General features: G+C 36.2%; 1 protein-coding gene and 1 long non-coding RNA gene across 2 annotated transcripts in view; one reads left to right on the top strand and one right to left on the bottom strand.

Annotated features, from left to right (window-relative positions):
- The window catches only part of IPO5 (importin 5), a 38,775-nt gene extending 27,597 nt beyond the window's left edge, over positions 1 to 11,178 (bottom strand). Inside the window, exons 1-3 of the mRNA XM_039849168.1 lie at positions 11,003 to 11,178; positions 5,470 to 5,550; positions 3,095 to 3,287 (exon numbers count right to left, since the gene is read on the bottom strand). Of these exons, the coding sequence (XP_039705102.1) occupies positions 3,095 to 3,287; positions 5,470 to 5,550; positions 11,003 to 11,092 (364 nt within the window). The 5' untranslated portion in view covers positions 11,093 to 11,178. The remainder of the gene's footprint in view (positions 1 to 3,094; positions 3,288 to 5,469; positions 5,551 to 11,002) is intronic.
- A 9,172-nt stretch (positions 11,179 to 20,350) lies between these two features.
- LOC120591615 (uncharacterized) lies at positions 20,351 to 23,190 on the top strand. The gene is made up of 2 exons (XR_005649926.1): positions 20,351 to 21,256; positions 22,707 to 23,190. It is a non-coding gene; the product is annotated as an uncharacterized LOC120591615 (long non-coding RNA).
- The last annotated feature ends 628 nt before the right edge of the window (positions 23,191 to 23,818 follow it).

Here is a 23,818-nt window from a genome sequence, read left to right as displayed (position 1 = left end):
TATCTACACACTTATAAAATTTGAAAATAGAACTTTCTAAGCTCTTTAAACAACTCGAAATAAAGTTTTAGTGGGTTTTGAACTTTGCTGGTAGCTGAGATTAAAACATTAGTGTCCTGATTTACTAAGCACAACCAACAATATTCTCCCATTTAGTCCTTATCTTAATGATGTAGCCTTTTCAACCTTTACAAATGCCACCAAAATGAACTAAGTTTAAAATATATTTATGAATCTGACCAAAAAGTTCTGACAGTTGAGAAAATGCATTTTTAAATGTTTTTCTATCTCATCTTTAAAATATTTTTGGGGGGCAGTGCTAGTCACAGCAATCAGACAAAAAAATTAACAAAAGGCATCTGAATTGGAAAGGAAGTAAAACTGTCATTATTTGCAGACGACATGGTACTATATAAAGAGAACCATAAAGATTCCACCAAAAACCTACTAGATCCGATAAACAAATTCAGTAAAGTAGCAGAATACAAAATTAATATTCTGTAATCTATTGCATTTTTATATACAAATAACAAACTACCAGATAAATTAAGAAAACAATCCCATTTACAACTGCATCAAAAACAAAACAAAACAAACCCTGGAAATAAATTTAACCAAGGAAATAAAAGACCTGTACTCAGAAAATTATAAGTCATTCAAGAAATAAACTGAAGATACAAATAAATGAAAGCATATACCATGCTAGTAGATTGGAAGAATTAAAATCGCTAAAATGGCTGTACTACTCAAAGCAATCTATAGATTTAATGCAATCTCTATCAAAATACCAACGGCATTTTTGAAAGGACAAGAACAAATCATTCTAAAATCTATGTTGAACCACAAAAAACTCCGAAGAGCCAAAGCAATGTTGAGAAAGAACAAGGTTGGAGGTATCATGCTACAAATATCAAACTATATAGTACAAGACTAGAGTAGTCAAAGCAGCATAGAACTGGCATAAAAAAAGACACATAAATCAATGGAACAGAATAAAGTATCCAAGAGTAAATCCATGCCTATATGGTCAATTAATCTATGACAAAGGAGGCAAGAATATACAATGGGGTAAAGATAGTCTAATAAATGCTGCTAAGAAAACTGGGTACATGAAAAGAATTAAAACAGACCATCTTCTTATACCACAAACAAGAATAAACTCAAAATGGAGTAAAGCCTTAAATAAAAACCCCAAACCATAAAACTCCTAGAAAAAAACATAGGCAGCAAATTCTCTGACATTACTCTTAGCAATTTTTTTAAAAATGATGTATCTCCTCTGGCAAAGGAAACAAAAGAAAAAATAAACAAATGGAACTGCGTCAAACTAAAAAGTTTTTGAACAGTAAAGGAAATCACCAAAAAAACAAAGACAACCTATTGAATGGGAGAAGGTATTTGCCAATGATACATCTGATAAAAGGTTAATATCGAAAATTTATAAAGAACTACACCTTAACACCAAAAAAACAATCCAATTAACAAATGGAGAGGACCTTAACAGGCATTTCTCCAAAGAGGAAATACAGATGGCCAAGAGATACATAAAAAGATGCTTACTGTCACTAATTATCAAGGAAATACAAATCGAAACCACAGTGAGGTATCACCTCATACCTGTCTGAACAGCTATCATCAATAAATCAACAGATGCTGGCGAGGATGTGGAGAAAAGGGAACCTTTGTGCACTGTTGGTGGGACTGCAAATTGGTGCAGCCACTATGGAAAACACTATGGAGGTTCCTCAAAAAATTAAGAACAGAACTACCTTATGACTCAGTAATTGCATTTCTGGGTATCTATCTGAAGGAAATCCAAATCACTAATTGGAAAAGATATATGTACCCCTATGTTCACTGCAACATTATTTACAACAGCCAAGATAGGGAAGCAACCTAAGTGCCCATCAACAGATAAATGGATAAAGGAGATGTGGTACATATGTACTATGGAATATTATTTGCCGTAAAAAAAAATGAAATCATTTGAATAACATAGATGGACCTAGAGGGTATTATGCTAATAGTAAGTCAGACAGAGAAAGACAAATACCGTATGATCTCACTTATACATGGAATTTAGAGAACAAATAAACAAAACAGAAACAGACTCAGAGAACAAAATGATGATTGCCTGTTGAGAGAAGGGTTGTGGGGCTGGGTGAAAAAGGTGACGAGATTAAGTACAAATTGGTAGTTATAAAATAGTTATGGGATGTAAGGTATAGCATAGGGAATACAGTAAATAATATTGTGATAACCGTATATGGTGCCAAGAGGGTACTAGACTAATGAGCGGATCGCTTCGTAAATTATATAAATATCTAACCACTATGCGATACACCTGAAACTAATATAAAATAATATTGACTATCAACTGTAAATTAAAAAAATAAATTACCTAAATAAAAAATATTTTGGGATGTTTTATAATGTACACAGCATAGTAGTATAATAGCATATGCATGTAATTTATAAACACACAAATATAACAGTGAAAGCATCTACTGATTTCTACTTCTATTGGCAAGTAGGTTATAAGTTAGACTGTACTTTCAAAACTTTAGATTGGTAACTATTATGACTGCATGTCACAAACTTCTGTAATTTTGGTTCTAAATATAGAATCCATAAGCATTCTCATTTCAAACAGAATGGTAGTCAAGTATAGGGTAGTCAAGTATAATGGTAGTCAAGTCTTCCTCTAAAGAGTCCACTTTAAAAAAGGATATACACTTGATCCTTGAACAACATAGGGGTTAGGGGTGCTGATCCCAAAACAATCGAAAACCCGCATAGAACTTCTGACTCCCCAAATACTTAATCTGTCCTTTGGTATCCTCAGGGATATTGATTCCAGGACCCGCTATGGATACCAAAATCCACAGATGCTCAAGTCCCATATATAAAACGGTGCAGCACAATGTATAGTCAACTCTCTGTATTTGCAGACTCCCAACGGCAGGTCAAAAAGTATGGGTATTTATTGAAAAAATCCATATGTAAGTAGGCCCGCCCAGTTCAAACTTGTATTGTTCAAAGGTTAACTGTATTTTCTTCTATAGCATAATAATAAATGCATTTGCCTATTTACCTATTAAATTCCTGGCCAGCTCTGCAGCAATATCACAAATTTTTTTCCTCATGCTAGACTGTGTTTCCATTTGAATAATCATGAGTAGTTCACTCTTGATGGCAGTCTGGACATCAGAAGGAAGAGTTGGGTAGACTTCATCAAATGCAGAGGACAAAAGACGCCTTAGGAGAACGGCAGCCATTTGTCTAGCCTATAAATAGTTAACTCGGTTAATAACTTGAGAAAAAAATTTCCAACAAACTAGGTTCACTGTCATTGATGTATTTTACTATTACATTTTTGCAATTCATTACAAAAGCATTTTGTTAAACTTTTCAAAAAGTAGGTAAAATACATAAAACTATTTCTAATCACATTAATCTACTGTGCAGAAAATGCTATCCAAAAACTAGTTTTGTTTATAGCTGAGGAAAAGCCCTAAACATAGCAGATCTCAAATAGGAACACATATCATAGCAACGATAAACCTGTCTTTAATTCCTATTCTTAATATAGTCTTTGGAAAAAAAACAAATCTTAATATAAATTGCAAATCCTATAATGCTCTTTTCCTACTCTTCCATTTGGCTCTCATTCAAGTATATGAAGTGCCCTCCCTTACTATACTCCCAACCTGGCCTACCCTGCTATTTTACTGCCCTTTCATTAACCTCTTAGATAAAATGATATCAAATCCATTTACTTTATGCTTCATTCATGCAAAAACATTACAAATTCCCAACACTTAAAAAGAGCTAATCAATTTCAATGTGTATATTCTTATGCCATTTTAAAATCTGTAGAATATATTCAAGTTTGGCTGTTTCTATATAATATTCCTTAAGATTATCAACGAACAGTTGAAATAAAGGCCTTTCTAAAATTTATCATATTAAATCAATAAGGCACTGAAAACATTAAACCCAATTATTCATGTTATTTTCCTTTTCTGGGCTGCAGCTATTCATTATCTCTATAATTACTTTGAGACTGTGACCAACAAAAATAAGAATTAAGCTATACTAATAAAATTTGCCAATTTTTTTCTCCATTTACTTTTCACTGAGAAACCTTTTTTATCTTAACTACTTTGGGCAGATAGCAAACTTATTTAAAAATTTATGCTCTAAAAAAAAAAATGTATGCCCTAAGAAAGATTCAAAGTGGTTAAAAATCCCCACAAAAGTGGTTGAAATTTGTATAATTCTTCTCACACATACACTGAAAACTATGAAGCCACAATCAAGATGCTAAGTCTAGTTCACAATCACCATCTAATTCTTAAATCAATTGGATTCAATATAGGTTTTTAAAAATAAAATCCAGTAATTTTCATATTATTCCCAGCTTTAAAGTTTGCTATATGGGTCATCAATCTTCAAGATAAAGTAGCCAACCTTTTAGAGATTTAGGTTACCTTGTATGTTCGTTCTTCATATTTGCAATCAATTTTGAATTAAAGAAAAAGAATACATTACAAAGGTGAAGAAGCATCTTTGGTAATGGTTTTTTGTTTTTTTTTGTTTTTTTTTTTAAAAAGGGCAGAGTTATACCGTTTAAGTGTTATCAGAGAACATTAAATTTAAAGTCAAGTGTATTAAAGTCAGGTGTATTACTATGTAGAAGTAAGTATGACTTCAGTTCCACTATGTGTTAATATAAGCATTTTGCATATAGTGTGTCTGTTAGCAGAGTCTCACTTTACAAATTCTAAGGGCAATGTTTTGTAGGTGGGTTAAGTTTTCTAGACTTGGGTATTTTGATGCCCTTCTCAAAATAAACAGGATATTCAATTAACATTCAATATATATAAGGATATTACTTTTGAGAAGAAAAAAATTAGCTGCTAAATGCACAGTAAAGTAGTAAGAAACTATAAATTTGAAACTGATACAGTCACTTGGTAATTTGCTAAAAGCCATGACTTTTAAAGGCCTCTACACAGTTTGTTTCTAAACATCTTTATAGTACATATCCTTCACCACCTAGAGAGAGCTTTAAGCATAAACTTTTTATAAATAAAAAGTATTTTTTCAGAAACATTTGGCAACACATTGAAATACTGAATGAATTAAATTTCCTACTTTAGAAAAAATTGTTTCAAGAATGAAAATTTTTTATAGCTACAGAAATCTTTTAAATTTAATAATTATTTAAAAACTATTAACTTTTAAGTATCTTGGACACATCATCTTATATGGGAGGGAAAAAGTAATTCTCATTCTTAATACGAGTATTTTAAAAATTCTAACTCCAAAGTAGCTTTCAGCAAATAAGTTCAAAGTTCTGGTAAACAACAATTCAGTAAACAACAATTCTCACTACCCACTCTGTCCACCATCTAATATCCAACTTGTTTTGTAAGAATATACTCTCAAGTATTAAAGTAGTACCTCCTCAGCAGCTGTTGTATTTCTGATGGCTTGTAAGAGGAATGTGATCTTTGACTGGCCTGGGATATTCTCATAGGTTTCCTATACGAAAAAGAAAAACATTAAAGGTTAAAATGTTGGAAAACTTTATGAGTACATCAGTGAAAAGAAACAAATGAAGACTGGGAAAGGTCCATGCATTCATGAGAAGTCACAAATTCTACGTCTGCTGTTAAAATTTCCTTCTGTAACGTAAAATATACTTTGGATAGGTTAGGAAAATGAGGATGTCCAAGGAGTTACTTATCAAGTTCCTTTCTACCTTTCTCTCTTAAATAGATTTTTTTTGATGTATGTACAACATTTCCCCAAACTTCTACTCCCTGAACAAAACTCAAGGCCTAAGAGGGTGCTAAGTGTGACTTGAGCTACCATACTGTAAAGTACTCACTCACTATCCCCTTATACATGGAAAACTGGCTTATCTTGTCCACATTTTTTGGACCATATGACATAGAACTGGTTCAAATTAGCACTACTTATAACCACCAGAGGCATATCGCAGATGAAACAAGTCAGAAAAGGAAAGTATTCAATTTTTTAATGCTATCCTTTTTTCAAGCAAGGATCATACTAAAACCATGTTATATATACAAAATAAATGAGTATAGTCAAAAAGAAATTTGGCTAGGAGACTTTAGTATTATTTTAAAGAATCCAGAAATCTAGATTTTGTGACTCAAGACACTTTTCTCTAATTAATAACATAAAATGAGAGGAAGTTGGTTAACAATAAAACTAAGTTGACACCAATTAAAAACAGATTGTCAGAGTAGATCAACAGACAAGGCCTAAGTATATGATGTCTACAAAATCAAGTCGAAGTTTACTTTCATGTGCATGTATAAAAATTCTAATAATAGCAGTCTTTTACAGTGGAAAAGAAATCATTATTTTAAGTACGCTTGGAACCGTTTTTCTCTAAGAGGCCTCTTTAAACTGATTGACTAGAATCAGCGATAAATAAGTAAAGATAGTCCACTCTCATCTATCTACTTCTAAGGGTATAATGTAGATAACATGTTAATTTCTTAGCAGTCTGAGTTCAAAGAGACTGCTCTCTAACAGCTACCACCACTTGTATAATTTACCTGGTTTCTCTGGACAATGGTGACAAGGAGAGAGGGAAATAGGGCTTCTCTGAATCCACATCTAACTTACACCTTTTATTAAATGCTTGCTCCACAGCATCCTTGAGGTATTGACAGATAAGGAAATAAAGGCTCAGAAGTTAAATGACTTGCCCAAGGTCACAGACAATAACTAGAAGAAAAAATGCTGGTCTGCTGAGGCCAACTGTACTCATAATCTCCCTGGCACTTAATGCTTTCTGGGTTTCACCCCTGGGGGCTGACTCCGCCAAACACCCAGTTCCATTTATGCAGTATTACAGTTTTCAAACTTCTCAAACATATCTCAATCTGGGGAAGAACAAATCTGAGGGAAAGGAGAATTCAAAATATTCTGATAAACTAAAGTTCTTCAAGTACATAAGCACATAGGAACATAATGCTCAAAACTGTGACAAAATGTATTCACAGATGAGGAGAGAAAATGGTTTGAATTTATCCAGAAATAATTTATGTAAATATATTCACAAGATGATTGCAAAAATGGTTATGTACCTTGAGCTTTTTCACTTAATCTTTATCCAAACAACTCAATACCTGATATAGCTTTTCCACTTAAACATAGTCTCTCACAGTATTCCTCATACCTAGCTTAGCCCTATACTGTAGATGCTATAAATATTTAACACTTAAATTTCCAGGAGCTAAATCAAATTTTGAATTAAAAAAAAAAAAATCCTTTACTAGGATATCACTCTCAGAAAATCTGTAATAAATTTCGAAGATCTCTACCCTTGGCTCTCGCTAGACTATTAGTGACAGTTATACTATGCTAATTCTAAAAGACTTATAAACATTAAGTCAATTATTAAATTCTATTCCATAATGAATTTGAAGTCAATGGAGGAAGAGTTTACTATGAGTGACGTCTGACTCCTAAGAGACGGTATTCCCTATTTGATATGTTCCACTGTGGAAATCCAGACACAGTATTATATATATACCAAAACATGGGTCAGGATAATATTTTGACAAAAAGAACACAGCCTTAAGATCAAAAGTGTAACTTTTTCTTAACCTAAACAGACTGAGTTCCACAAAGACAGGTATGTTATCTTTTCTCCTTTGCATTCCCAGCACTTAGCACATTAGAGTATAGTGAATATAAATATTTCTAATAATATTCCTAGCACTAGCCCAGGCAGGTTCAATGAATGTTACCCAGTGTTGTGGAAAATAAAATTTGAATTCCATCTGATTCCATCATATAAAATCACACAATGTAAAGCAAATTTCACCTCCCACCCCGCCTTTCCAGCCCAGGAGAAACACTAACATGTACTCATCTCAGGCATTCCTTAAGTATTTATGGAGCGCCTACCTTACATACAAAAATGTAAAAGAGGAGACAAAGAACATCATCTAGTAAACACCCTGGTTCCTCAAAAATCAGGTAGTTTTAAATGTTACCCTCCATCAATTCAAATCTCATTAATGAAGTTTTATATTAGGATCAATGAGGAACAAAGTCAAAGGAAAAAATTAGTAAGAATATAAAAATCCATGTATATGCTTGATTAAATACTTATTTCGTATGAAAAAATGTCACGAATGCTACGGACATTTAACTCTGGATTATTTGTCAATTAGTTCTTCAATTGTTTATTCATGTAAACTATTGTATTTGGACAAGGGCATTTAATTTTTTCAAATATCAGAAACAATTTTTGTAAAGTTAGAGAGAAAAATTCTTCAAAATGTTTAAAATAGAAATAAGATAAAACCTACCAAACGGTTTATACAATGGAAAAAGTTTCAAAACTTTTGGAAGCCCTTCAATGATTTTAATAATATAGTACAATAAATGCAATTTTTACTGTACTTGATTTCATATGTGAATGTAAAACAAGTCACCTTAGTCAACAGTTTGGCATTTATGTGTCAACTAAGTATTTTTATTTTGACTTGAGTAAATTACAAAGATATTTACTGAGCCTCTGTCAAGTCTTTAGTTCAAAAAACTTTCTCTATTTACTACCAAACTGTAATATTCAATTTTACTTAGTTCGATTACTTATAAAAGCCATTTCTTTTTTCAAATAATATTCTACTTTCTTTACAGACCCAGCTTAGTGCTATTATTGTATGGGGTAAGGGAGCTTCCCCTCTAAGTTACCTTTTTTGGGGGGTCAAATTAAGAAAATTCTTTACATATTAATGTATTCCAAGTATATATAAAGTAAAAATAAAATATCTGAATGTTTTCACTGGGAATAGAGATTAAGAGAATAACAGTACTTACTTTCAATTATTCTTTATGAGAAAATGTGCTGAATGCTGCTAACTATCCCCAAAGTGATGGAAGTGATAAGATTTACAACAGGCTCCAATTGGAATTCTAGCTGAACCAGACACTGGTATTTAGTTAAATAGAAGAGAGATTCCCCACTAGGCTTGACAATAGAGACTTAAGCAACTGGAGGGAAGAGGCAGAATTAAACTAGCTTACTAATTACAATGCTGTTCTGCTTTGTAACACATGGAAATTTCTATTATGGGTTGGGATTAAGAATTTATTTTGGTGAAAAATTACCTCAGAGTTAGCAGAAAGCATTAAAATGTTTTCATAGGCATCATCACATCCCACTAATAGGAATACAAATTGATCAACTAATAAATGCATATTACTTCTAAGGACAAATGCTACTTTCAAGTATTCTATGAATAAACCTGCAAAGTCTGAAAAAACAGGTATACATGTATGCTTATATGTAGCACTGTTTTTAAGAGCAGGACACTGGAAAGCTCAACGTCCACTCATAGAGGATTGGTTGAACAAATAACACATCCGTGACAGAATACTACATAGGAGCTTTAACAAATTCTCTTATGTGACAATGTGAAATATATTGAGTGAAAAATCCAAGCTGCGCAATAGTATGTGTATTACAAGCACATTCATTTATATAAGCTTGTAAAGGGATTTTCAGGTAAGAGTCATAAGAAACTTAAAATTGATTACTTTTAGGGAATGAAATACAGAACTATTTGCACCATTTGAATTTTTACCCTAACATGTATTATACGTATAATAAATCAAAAGTCATAAGGATAAAGTTAATAGTTGTTTAAAGTCCTTTTTCATACAGAACTGAACTTTCAGGTATTTACTTTGCCTATTATAAAACCACTAAGTGTAACCAGCATTCCAAATCTATTCGAAGTCTATTAACATTTTCATTTTAATTACAACTATAAAATTTGTGAATCCAGAAGAAGCCTTGTCCCCCAATTCCATTAGCTGTATGTACAATAAATGTTTGCACTGTAAGAAGATCTGGCTGAACATCCTTCACTGAATCTTATAAAAATCTTCAATCACAGGGTGGCAAAGAACTCCATATATAATCAAGTTTGAAGATAGGTTCTGATACTGTACTTAAAAGAAACTGGAAACTCTCTGCCGTACCATGAAGTGTCACACAAATCCTGGTCTCAACACTTGACAGTAAACATCAGTCTATAGAACCCAGTGTATCTTACTGCCACTTGGTAAATGAACGTGCAAATACTTTTGAAATACTGTCTTTTGAAACTATATCCTGAGCTCCACATTTTGGAAGCCAGGAGTCAGTTTAAAAAAGGAGAGATTCAGGTCAGATTTAATGAAATTAAAGAATTAAACAGATGGCATTGGCCCAGTTAAACAACGAAAGTCCTCGGACATCCCATTTATGTTATGAGACCACAAATCTCTACAGACCAGTAAGATTTGTTCTAAGAGCAAAGTAAGGTGGAACCTGCTTAGAAAGAAACCTTAAGGGTAACTTCACAAGACTGTGGATGAGGTGGGAAATCTAGCTTCTGTTAGAAACCAGACAAGAGAAAGAGGACTAAATGGAAATAAGGGGAAAGAAGGCGACAGAGAAAGACACATTTCAAAAGGAGGAGATGAGGAAGGGAGAGACAGATGGTAGCGAAGAGGGGGCAGGAGAGAAGCAGGGGTCATGGGGCAGGTAGCAGCCAGGGTTTGGGGGAATAAGAGGGTTGGTCTGGGTGGAGGCCGCGGGGGAGGGTCCCACTGCGAGAAAGCGGGAAAGGGGCGAGGGAGCCCGGGGGCCCGCCCCAAATCCCACATCCCTCCCCCATGCCTGGCTTCCCCATCTGAACGAGGGCAGCGTGTCAGGAGCGGCCGCACGTGTGTGCGAGCAGCGGCTGGAAGGTAACTGGCGCCCGGCGCGGAGGCTGCAAGAACCGGAAGGGCCCCAGGGCATGGCCGGGATCTGCGAGCCGCCTCACACGTGGGCTGCGCGGCCGACGCCCGCCCGGCCCGGCCTGCGACGCCGCCGCTGAGCGGCCAAGGCCCGGCGGGGCGATGTTGGGGAAAGAGTCGGCGCGCCAACCAGGGCGACGAGCGCAGTTACCTCTGCCTGTTTCCGGACCACATTGTCGGGGCTGAGCAGGTTTCCCAGGAGCAGGTAGAACTGTTGCTGCTCCGCCGCGGCCGCCGCCATTGCGCTAGGCGTGAGAGAGAGAGAGAGAGAGAGAAGGAGGCGAGACAGGAGCCGTGAGGCGCGCTGGCGGGCCGGCAGGAGGGGCGGGGGCGGGCCCAGCGCGGGGACCGGCACCAGCCGCGGCGCGGGACGGGGTGGGCCGGGCGGGAAAGGGCGGGGCAAAGGGGAAAGGGGAGGACAGGGCGGGGCCTCGCGACCCCTCACCCCGCTGCGGCCGCCGGCGTCAGCGCCTCATTGGCCCTGTACGCGCGGGGCGGGGCCGAGGCCTCCTCCTCTGGGGCCGCGCGGATTGGCCACGCACCCTGCGGTGCCGTCACTGGCGGCGCGCGTCGGGGCGCGGGCTTGGAGTGGGCCGTGTGCGTCCAGGACTTCGAAGCCTAACTGCGGCCAAAGCTGCGTGGTGGGGATGGCGGGAGGAGCTGGCTGGCGGGCCTGGAGGTGGCGAGTGGATTGAAGCTCGGCCGGGAAGGAGGGGCCAGCCCAGAGCGCGGGAGATTTCGGTGCTGCGGGCTGGCTGGCCTCATCCCCGCCAGCCCCTCCCCGGACGGCCCGAAGAGCGCTCTCACTTCCAGCCCCCTCGACCCCCAAGACTCCAGCCCCCCCATCCCCAAAGAGGGAGCCCCTTTGAAACCCACATCCCACTTGTATTCTACGCCAACCTCCATCTGTCAAACCCTCCGACCTCCCCCAGATCTATGACTCAGGCCGCCCCTTCCTCCCGTCGCGCTGACCAGTGACTCACGTCTTGGGCTTGCCCGGAAGAGGGGTTACTCAGCCCTGGGCTCTTCCCGCTGTTGTCCTGAGATGTCCACGTAGCAAACATGCCTCCACCCCCTCCCCACTCCAGGATCCGTTACTGTTTGCTTGAATTCCTTGTTTTGGGGTCCCGTTCTTCTAATGGGGGAAGTTGAGAGGCACCCCCCTCCCTAAAGTAACTGGCTTATAGGGCTGATCTCGTGTTTATTGATTCCCACCAGTATGAGGAGGGGGAGCAGGCAGAGACCTCATTTCAATTGCAGCGTATTAATGCATAGATAATACACCCAATCTTCCTTTACTGCCGAGCTGCTAAATGCTTAGAGAGCAGTGTTGAAATCAAAGGGCACTTCTCTTGAGCCCTTACTGTGTCCACTGCATTAGGCTAAGGGTGACAGTGGAGAAAACAATTCATTTTTACCTCAAAAGGATACAACATTCCTAGTGAAGAAATTACACATTGGGTGAGATGGAGAGTACTACACTTCTGGCAGCTATAGTATTTAATTTAAGGAATTTAATTTCCTGTTGACTATTCTGCTGAAGTTCTGCTATTTGGAAATCTGCTTAAAACATTTGCTTTTAGGTGAATGATTGCAAACCTTGGCTGTACAATAGAATCTGGACTACTGTGTCCAAAATCTCTGGGCTGAGTCCATGCGTTCCCCATGCAATTGTGATTGCCAGCCAAAATATTTTAAAGTACTCTAATTGATTTGTGGAGAAAACGCCTTAGAAAGTTTTAGCTGTGACAGTGATAGGGTTCTCTACAAAAGGTCTGCAGACCTATCTCTGTAGACCTGATGTTTCTTAGATGTGACAATTTGTCATTCACAGGACATTTCTTCACAGATCATTATGTACATTAATTTGCAGTAGCTTTTGTTTTTTGTGAGCAGTGGGCTTGTCTGGATTCTGAGGGGGCTTTTTCCTCACCCAAGGTTAAGATTTTGGGAATTACATACTAAAACAACCATTTTTAATGGCTAGGTTACTAGTAAAATAAGGTAAATTGCCTAGAGGCTTGCTCAGGGTATGGCCTGATCTCCAGTTACTTTTAACACCTTCTGTGGTACACGTTTTCATTGGCAGTGACTCTTGATTACATATATTTGTTTAATAATTATTAAATAATAGAAATTCCAACAAATTGGCAGATTTCAAAATAGGGAGCTTATTTCTCAAGATTAGATGGTATAAGGTAAAGAACTTTGAATTTGAGTTGAGTGAATTTGGGTCTTTAGTCTCTTACTAGTTATGTGAACGTGAGTGGGCGCTTAATGTCTCAGTTTCAATTTCTCAGCTATAAAATGGAATAATAATGGCTGTTAAGACATATTAATCACAAAAGTTCTAACATTAAACTGTAGTTGGAAATGAAATGGGAGGGTAGGAAACTTTGAGTCTTGCTCACTCCTGATTAGCTGCCATTGCGTTGGGCCCATTAACTGTGAATGGCCAGCTCCCGATGTCTTTCCCTTCAGCTTATTAGACCTGACACTACCTCTGGAGGCATATTTGCTTAGAGCATGTACAACCCCTTGTGAAAAAGGAAGACTAGAAGTTTCTCTCAAATGATTGATAAATCTAGGTGGTTTAGGATTTTTGATGTTTGCCAGATGTCAATGCACAGTCTGGTCATGACTTACTTGTAATACTACAGGAGGCAAGACTTCTTAATCTGAGAGCATCAAAATCCTCTCCAGCTAATGTTCTTGGTTTTATGGGCTTCCATGTTGATGGGAGTGTTCTAGAAATGGAAGGTGGCTGGAGATGTTGGGCTTATAAAACCTCTGTGAAAGCTTTTTCAGCTGTGGTAGAATTTGGTCTTGTCATTTCTGTTTTATTGGGTGCCGAACTTTAATAAAATAAGATTCTCCCAAATGAATGATCTGTAATTTTTTTAAGTTGCCCCAGGACTCCAAAAGAACTACAACTACTTGTCAAGATAGTTGTAAGCACATGTGCTCTCTATATACAACTTATTATTGAGGGTCAGTTTAGATAATATAAATGAAAGTGTTATAATCTGTAACTGTACACAGATGTATGGTGATGGTATTATTTACAGGTATTTGTATTAATAGCATGATACAATGAAAAAAAATATTGGAATCGTTTCCTCATCTGTAAAATGGGAATAATACTTCTTCATAAGGGTGTTGTAAAAGTTAAGATAATATTTGTAAATGCACATAGCATGGTGTCTGCACACTAGTTACTCAGTAATTGTCAGCTCTTATTAGTTGAATGGATTTGGGGATTAAATAAGAAATAGACCTTAAACAAGTAATTACTCTTCAATCTCCATGTGGTACAGATGTGTGTATTTGTATATTTTCTATTAGTCTCAAAATTATGCAGATAAAATAGTATGTGGAATAGACTAAGGATAGTTAATAGACACTTGGCTGAGGAATAAGATTTTTAACTCTAATGTCAGTGTTATTTTTTGCCTGGATACAAGTCAGCAAAAAAAGATGAGAACTGTTGAAAAGTTGTTTGCTGAAAATAAAAATGCCAAACTGTTCACATTTCTTCAGTTGCTTTTTATCAAAACTTTCAAGCTCCTGCTCTGAAGCAGTCTGTTATGGTCAGAGCATTCCAGCCAGGGACAAGGGAAACCTTCAGATTCCTGAAGAGCATTGCACACAAAAGGCCCTCAGTAAGTGCTGAATTAAACACAGGCAGGGAAAATGTGGACTCAGTTTTTTTTGCTTTCTCTCTCATAGTTTTATATATGAAATTCACTTTATATCTGTAGGTGGTTGGATTCATTTTAGGTAGGCAGTCAAGTTTGGAAGCTAGGAGCACAGACTCCAGAGCCAACCAGAGTGAGAGTTCAAATAATGACTTCACAACTGACGTGCTATATGATCTTGCCCAAGTTAATTAACTTCTCTCAGCCTCAGTTTCCTCTTCTATAAAATGGAGATAACAGGAATACCTTTCACCATGCATTAAAATACTTGACATGGTGCCTGGTGCAGAGTAAATGCTTAATAAATGTTAGCTGTCATTACTAACTCAGATTGAAACCTCCAAAATTTATAAATTTAATTCTTGATTGCACATCTCCCTGTTAGATTATTACATTTTTATAATCCTATTAGATTAGCAGTTGTGTTACAGCACTGCATAATAATTGTGGTTAAAAAAAAAAAATTTTAAGTTTGATGTCATCTCCTAAAGCATTTTAAGGCCATTTTCAACTTCAAATGCTATATTTGGCGCTGTCCAATGTGGTATCCACTAACCATTATGGCCATTGATCACTTGAAACATGGCTAGTTCGAATTCAGGTGTGCTTTAAGTGTAAAATACACATTAAACTTCAAAGACTTAGTAGGAAATTAAGAATAACAATTTTATATTGATCACATGTAGAAATGATAATATGTTTAAATAACATGTTAATTATATTTATTAATCAACTATAATTATTAACTATACTAACAATTGTGCTTGTTTTTACTTCTTAAAACATGGCTACTAGAAACTTTAAAATTACATATGTGATTTGCATATGTGGTTCACACTATATTTCTATTGGACATTGGTTTGCTAGAAAGTAAGTCAACTAGCTAGCTACACATAGGTGTCCCCCATACTTTGTTCATTTAGATTTAAGAAGCGACTTGTCCCAAAGTGAAAATCAGTTACCTTATATTACTTTCTGTTGCTTCCAGTTTTCCAACTTGGTTTTCAGGGATTTGGAGACATGGTACAGTATTTTCTGAGCAGCGTTCCTTGCACAGGAATTTCCCTTCCCTGCTGGTTTGACATTAAACAGATTTTTAAACCTTTAGAAGGTCAGTAAGACTCCAGATTTGATCCTGTAGAATAAAGTCTTATAACTTAAGTCAAGGACCGGTTAAGAGTTGGGGTAAAGAACTATGAGCAGTTAATTGCCTATTATATTTCAGTTAAGCTGTAAAAAAGAGAATTGAGGTAAGGAAGAATATCTTTTATTTTTCTGATGTGATCATTTTCAGTTAAATGTGGTAAATGGATTTAAAAACTATCATTTGCTGCATTTTAAGACCTGAAACAAAAACATACTTAGCAGAAGGATTACGTTTTTAAGTTAAATGTTTTTCCTTAGAACACAAATAAATTGAAAGTAAAAGGATGGAAAAAGATATGCCATGAACACAGTATCCAAAAGAGACCTGAAATGGTATACTAATATTAGACAAAATAGATTTTATGTTAAAATTGTTATGAGAGACAAAGGACATTTTATTATGAAATTTAGGAAGATCTAAATAAATGGAAAGACGTTCCATGTGCATGGATTGAAAGAATTATTAGCAAAATGGCAATACTCTCAAATTGATCTACAGATTTAAGGTAATATCTATCAGGTAGTTTTGTTTTGTTTTGTTTTTGGCAGAAATGGACAAGCTGATTTCAAATTCGTATTAATTACAAGAAACTACAAATAACCAAAATAATTCTGAACAAAACAAAGTTGAAAGACTCAACCTTGATTTTAAAGCTTACTATAAAACTATAATAATGAAGACACTGGCATAAGGATAGCTATACAGATCAGCGGAGTTGAATGGAGAATCCAGAAATCAACCTTATGTTTGTGGTCAATTGATTTTTGACAAGGATGGTTAGTTTAATGTTTCAACTTGACCAAGTTGTGGCGCCCAGTTGTTTGGTCAAATGCTAGTCTAGATGTTGCTGTGCAAGTATTTGTGGATGTGATGAACATTTAAAATCATTTGATTTTAAATAAAGCCATATTAACCTCCATAAGGTGTATGGGTCTCATCCTACTAGTGGAAGGCCTTAACTGGAAGCAGACTGAGGTTTCCAGAGGAAGAAGCAATTCTGCTTTAAAACCGAAACATAGAAATACCTGCTGGCTTGCTCTGCAAATTTCAGACGCAAGATTGCAACATCAACTCTTACCTGAATTTCCACTTGCTGGTCTGTCCTATGGATTTCAGACATGCCAGCCCCTACAATCATGTGAGCTAATTTCTTAAAATAATTCTCTGTATATATACCCTATTGGTCACATTTCTCTGGAGAATCCCAATAACTACAGGTGCCAAGACCTTTTAGGGTAAAAGAATAGTCTTTCCAACAAATGTTATTGGTACAAAGGGATATCCACATACAAAAGAATGAAGCTGGACTGCTACCTCATATCATATACAAACCTCAAAATGGAACACAGATCTAAATGTAGGCGCTAAAACTATAACATGGCCTTGGGATTAGGCAATGGTTTCTTAGATATAACACCAAACTTGAAAAGACAAAAGGAAAAAATAGATAAATTGGACTTCATCAAAATTAAATACTTTTGTGCTTCAAAGGAAACTATTAAGAAAGTGAAAAACAACCCATAGAAAGGACGAAATTATTTGCAAATCATCTATCTGGTAAGGGATTTCTAACCAGAATATATAAAAAACTGTTACACTCAATAACAGAAAGAAAACCCAAATTAAAAAATGGGCAAAACATTTGAGTAGACATGCTTCAAAGACGACACAAGAATTCAAATGGCTAATAAATACATTAAAAGATGTTCAATGTCATTAGTTATTAGAGGAATGCAAATCAAAACCACAATGAGATGTCACTTGATACCCGCTAGGATGGCTATGCTAAAAAAGACAATAACAAGTGTTGGGAACAATGTAAGAAATTGGAACCCTCATATTGGAACCCTTATAAATTGCTGATGGGAATGTAAAATGGTGTAGTCGATTTGGAAAACAATTTGGAAGCTCTTCAAAAGTTACACATAGAGTTACCATATGACTCAGGAATTCTATTGGTAAGTAGATGCTCAAGAGAAATGGTAACATGTCTACACAAAAACTTGTACATGAATGTTCATAACAACATTACTCATAATAGCCAAAAAGTGGAAACAATCCAAATGTACATCAACTGATGAATAGATAAACAAAATGTGGTGTATCCATACAATGGGATATTATTTGGCAATAAAAAGAAAAGATGTATTGAAACATGATATAACATGAATGAACCTTGAAAACATTGTACTACGTGAAAGAAGCCAGACATAAAATGTCAGATATTTTTTGGTTCCATTTATATGAAATGTACAGAGTCTGCAAATCCATAGAGACAGAAAGATTAGTGGTTGCCAGGGTCTGGAGTGGTAGGGGTGGAGCAGGAGAAGAGGGGAGGGAATGTTGAATGACTGCTATTGGGTATGGAGTTTTCTTTTTGGGGTGATGAATATATTTTGGAATATATTTTGGAATCTGACAGTGTGATGGATGCACAGCTCTGTGGATATACTAAACACTCAATTACACACTTTAAAAGGGTGAACTTTATGGTATGTAAATTATATCATTAAAGCTATTATGATTATTTTTTAATGTTTTTCCTTAGAGATCTGAAGGAAATTGATCCAGGTCTCAATTATTGTTTTTTTTTCTATTTTCACAATATTTTTAACTAAGTTCTGAATACAAGGATGACAATATTCATAACCCTGAAATCTTTGGAACATTTCTAAATCATCATTTTGGGGGAAGGGCAATGGGAAGATTCAGATATGATTTCGTCTGTATATTTTCCTCTCCATCTATTTCCTAAAGCAAGCATCTTACAATTTGGACATAGTGACATACATATTTGACCTTGTGCATTATGATGACATACGTAGTAGAATATTGTGACATCAAACTACATCTCAAATTAGCATATACTGCAGGATAGATTTTTAATGATCTATAATTAATGAGGAAGAAACAAAAGGAACTTTATAGTAGTTCATATTCTTCATTTCCACCCACTCTATGTGTAGTACTGATTTATGCCACATTTTACTGTATTAGTATTTATTTAAATAACATTTAATTTATTCATTTATTTAGCAAATGTTTATTGGGCACCTTCTCTGCAGTGGGTACTGTGGGTACGTCTAGGCTGTGAGGATTCAATGATGAGCAAGCCGACCGTGTTCCCACTTTCATGGAGCTTATAATCTTTTGAAAGAAATCAGACAATGAACATGTAAACTGAGTAGATAGAATCATTTTATATAGTGACCAGTGGCGGGGGAAAAAAGGATAATAGGATCAAATATGACTGGGATGGAATTGGGTGCTACTTTAGGGACACAATCTTTTGAAGCGAAGTGATATTTGAGCTGAGACTTGAAAAATGAGGAGACATTAGTGGAATGGGGGATATTCTCTCAAGCAGAAGAAAGAGCAGTACAAAACCCCCAAGGCAAAAACGAGCCTGGTGTATTCCAGCAAGAAAAGATGGGTATAGCTAGAGAGGCAGAAGCTGTGAGGAAAAGGGTTAGCGGGTAAGCAGGAGCAGCTTACCTAGGGCATTGTGGTAGTTTAGTAGTATGACTTATTTTCAATGGAATGGAAAGTCATGAGGTGGTTAAGTAAGAGATGTGGCCTGAAAAACAGCTTAAAAAGATCATCCTGGCTGCTACGTAGGAAATGGACTGTCTGAGGAAGCTGAGAGAGCATTAGGAGGTCATCGCAGGATTGTAGGTCAGAAAAGATGGTGGCTTTGACTACGGTCGACAATGTCTGAAGTGGTGAAATTTAGATACTTTTTGAAATAGAGCCATACGTGAGGTGCAGAGGCAGATCCAAGTTTTGTGGGACCTGAAATTTATACAATGTCAGGGCCCTCCCTAAGAAAAGTAACACAAAACGAGGTGTCTTGGAAGAGTTCTGTGCAAATGAAGAGCCTCACAGCTTAAGCTTTACGAAATTCATGGTGGATCCTCCTCTGATGAGGGTGAGACGGACAAATCAAGGATGCCTAGGTTTTGGGTCTGAGAAACAGTGATGTCATTAGGACGAAAATGTATTTGGTGTAGGGTCTGGAAGGAAGAAAATATCAATTTAAGTCATAAAATTCATGGCATTTAAAGCTGTGCAATCACATCAAGTGGATCACATCACTCAGAGAAGAGAAAAGAGGGCCAAGGACTCAGCCCTGAAACATCTTAGAGGTCGGATAGAGGAGGTTTTGAATTCACAATACAAATATAATCATGAGGGAATTGGAGTACATTGAACATTACCTTAAATTCTAATTCCTTTTTGATCTCTAATAGAAAGGGTGTTAACCTAGGAATCCACTAGTGAATGTAAAAATAGTTTGAAGAACAAGTAGGTACAAATGTTAAGGAAAGGTAAATTATATAACATTTTATTTGAGGAGATTATTTTTATTTTTTATACTTCGGGAGAACTGGTATTTTCTTGGTGCTAAGGAAATACTATTTTCTCTAAGTCTTCAACCATTCAGCTCTCCTACAATCTAATCTATTTCTCTACCTCTTATTTAGAAAGGATGTTTTACAAAGAAATTAGATCGAACTAATACCATGTCAAACGCTGTCGTCCTCTCATCTCAATCTAAGGACTTAGCTAATTAATTTTGTTTATACGTAAGTTTGTGCTTGATTATCAAAGATAATATACCTATTTAAAAGAATGTGGAAAAGGAATAGGAAAAGCGGGAATGCGTGCCATGTAAAATAAGAATGATATTGGAAGCATGTTATAAAAATGCCTGTGTTACATCGGCTATACCAGAGGCCAAACAGTCTCCCTTTTAAAACATAACTACATATAGAAAATCTTGATAGAACACAGTTTAAAATTAGAATATTGGTACCAGTATCCAAACACCATCATTATGAAGAGATCCCATTTTGTTATTATTCAAGCTGGTTATACTCAGTTTGCAGAGACTCCTGTTCTTCCAGGAGCTCTTCCTTTATGAATCATTTAGTTATTATGAGATTGAGAATAAGAGATAAATCTTTTCTGAAGAAAGAAGAGGACTATTCTATTTAAAAACTAGAAGAAAATCATAGTATGTAAGCTGTTAACTTTAGAAGAAACTTTGGGAAAAATATATAAATGTATGAACATATATAGAAGTATATATATTTAATTTCATATAGTGATAGATTACAAAGCATATTAAATCAGGTAAAGAGAAAGAAAGTGAAAGGTACTGTTTTTAATAGGATGGTCAAGGGAGACCTTTCTGAAGAGGTGACATTTTAGCATCTGAGACTGGATTTGATTCATGGAAATTAATTTTTGGAAAGAGCAAAGTTATTTAAATGATTAATATTAAAAAGTGCAATCTTTTAACATCAGATTTTAATTCATAATAATAAAAGCTAACGAGATTTGATCTCTTTCTGTACTTTATGTTGTTTAATCTTCATATTTAATCAATGAGGCTTCAACCATTTTGTTTTGAAAAAAATGCTTTGGAGTCAGAAGATCCTGGTTCCAGCTGCATCTCCACCAGTAACCCACTATAATCCTGAGCTGCGCTCTCAATACTCTCGTAAGCCTCCGTTTCCTCATCTGTAAATTGGGACAATTGGACTACATTCCTAAGGTATCTTTTCAATGGTAACGTTTGAGGGTAATTAAATCAATTATCACACTCTGTTGAAATAGAATGATGATTACAGAAGTCGCTTAGGGTTGCGTATCCTGAAATGAAATTGCTCTGGATCTCTGAGACTTGAGGTCTTATATCTCTGCATGCTTTTTAGAAGATTTTTCTCCCCCCATTTTCCCTGTCAATCAGTTACCGTAGCTGCCAACCTAAAATGACAGCTGTCTCTACTTGTCAGCTGCTCTTATCGTCTGGTTTGCTGTGTGCTTTGGAAACCAGATAAACAAGTGCCTTAGATGGTATATGAAATAGGCACAGAGTAGAGAGTTGAGTATATTTCCTATAGTGCACCAGGCATGAGATTGACAATTATTTGGCCACTCAGATATTTTTCATTTGGGAGTTCATAACTGTCTTCTAGAGGTTTACCTCTACTGTGATGCTAACAGAACACCCTGACACAAACCTCTCACTAATAGTGTTATGGAGGTTCCAACGTATATACCCGTAAACACTTAAATGACAAAACAATAGAACAAAACTATTTTTGGAAAGTCTAAATTAAACTTTATATAATAAAGACATTGCCATTGACAAGTCTCCCGCATATAATTTTCTTTGTAAGGTGACATTTTGGCTTTTTTATACCTAGTTATAGGATTATATTCTAGGGGATGCAGGTGAATAAGGTAGTCCATTAAGTAAGTAGTCTTTTGACTACTTAGTGATATTTGATTTTTCTACAATGGAAATGAATTATGTTTTCCCTCATTTACTTGACTAGTGATCTCTGAAAATCAAAATAAAATTTACTCAGTCTCTGAGAGGTTATAACCATAATGTATAGATGCCTAAGGTGGGAACTCTGAAAATTTTAAACAGAACTTAATTTGAGAAATCAAAGTCCCTAAGAGTCAGACTTTTAAGTACTATTTTTCTATAGGAAAGTCAGGTAGAAAATCTTGGTGAATTGGATTTTGATTAATTAGTGAATAGAGGGTGAAATGATCAAGAAATGAATATAATCATAGGAGGAAATAGTAAGAACTTCCCATTATAAAGGAAATAAAGAACACAATTAGCAACGACCAGAGACTGAACAAAATATATCTGATAATTATAGTCTTACTTGGGTGCTACAAGGATCCTGATCAGGGAAAACAGCTGTGCCCATACATGGGTCCTGGGAGGGTTTCTACCCGGAACCACCTAAATGAAAGAAAAACTCAACTGTTTCAGGATGGCTACACAGATAATTAGGACAACAATCTGCATTCTTTTGGGCAACTCAAATCAAGTAACGCTTTAGGTACATGGAGGCAGTCGCCAGCTAATTTAAAATACAATATCAAGGAACAATGAGCAATCATGGGATTCTCTTTCTTTCATTCATTGTTTCTGTCATAAGTGCTCAGAATAATTTTTTCTGACCTTTCCTTCCTCTTAGGTACTACTACGAGGACTCCAGAAGGTGACAGAGCTGAAAGAGCCTCTCCACTCTCACACAGAAAGACTTTCCCTCCACAATCACCCTAATGTGTCCCTCAGTATGGATTAAGTTCTTACATTTTTTCATCTGAATTTAAGGTTTGGGGATGACTTACAGTAGTCAAAGCTGTTCTTGGCACTATGGTTGCTCCAGTTGTGGTATGTCATGAATCACACTGTTCCGCCCTCATGGCTCAGTGAGGTCACCATGGAGACATCAGACTGCAATTGTGACCCACTGCAGGTAAGCAGTGCCATGCTGTTGGCACGTTTCAGTCCGTCCACCAGACAAGCTTTACAGGTCATTCAGCCATTCATATATTATAGGCTAATCCAACTATTCCCAAAGCTGTAGAAGAGAAAAGGGAGTTCTGGCTTTTGAGAACTCAAGTAAACAAACAAACAAACAAACAAAACCCCCAAAAAACAAAAACAAAAAAACCCTGCAAAAACCTTCATGCTGTTCAGGGCTACTCAGATTGGATAGACATGTATCATCAACTTCAATTTTGACAATGAGTAGTTTTTTACCTATGGATTTGAATTCTATTCTACCACTCACTACTGAAAAGAGAAACTGATCTTTTATATAGACTAAAGTAAATTTATATGGAAGCAAAAGAAAATTCCCTATTAAATGTTTATGGCATTTGTAGTTTTAAATTCTTATGTGATATATTAACTTAGCATGTTTGGCCTAGATTGTCCTGGTCCTTGATGACCTAGTTTCACTACATTTAGTATTCCATTGTTCTGTTTATTAATTTTTATAGGTTATTAATTGAAACTAATCTTTTTGTTTTTAGAATTGTTTTATAAGACATGTGCAGACCCCTTTGGATGGGTCACATTTTTTCTTGGGAAAATGTGATGTCTAAGCACTTTCAAGGTCTCTGAGAATCTTGACATTTCTTCAGTACCATTCCTTGCTGTTTTGTCCTCATTTTCATCAAGTGTAGTTTGTTCTGTTTTCAGCAGGAGTGATGGCAGTGAGGTGTCCTTGTTGCTTTTTGCTCAAGGGTCCTACCAAGAATCCAAAGCCAGAAATTATGCATGTTAAGAATCAGTGAT

The sequence above is a fragment of the Pteropus medius genome, unplaced genomic scaffold (assembly GCF_902729225.1).
Source record: "Pteropus medius unplaced genomic scaffold, Ma_sr-lr_union100, whole genome shotgun sequence".
Taxonomy (NCBI): Eukaryota; Metazoa; Chordata; class Mammalia; order Chiroptera; family Pteropodidae; genus Pteropus; species Pteropus medius.
This window is presented reverse-complemented; position numbering and strand designations above follow the sequence as displayed.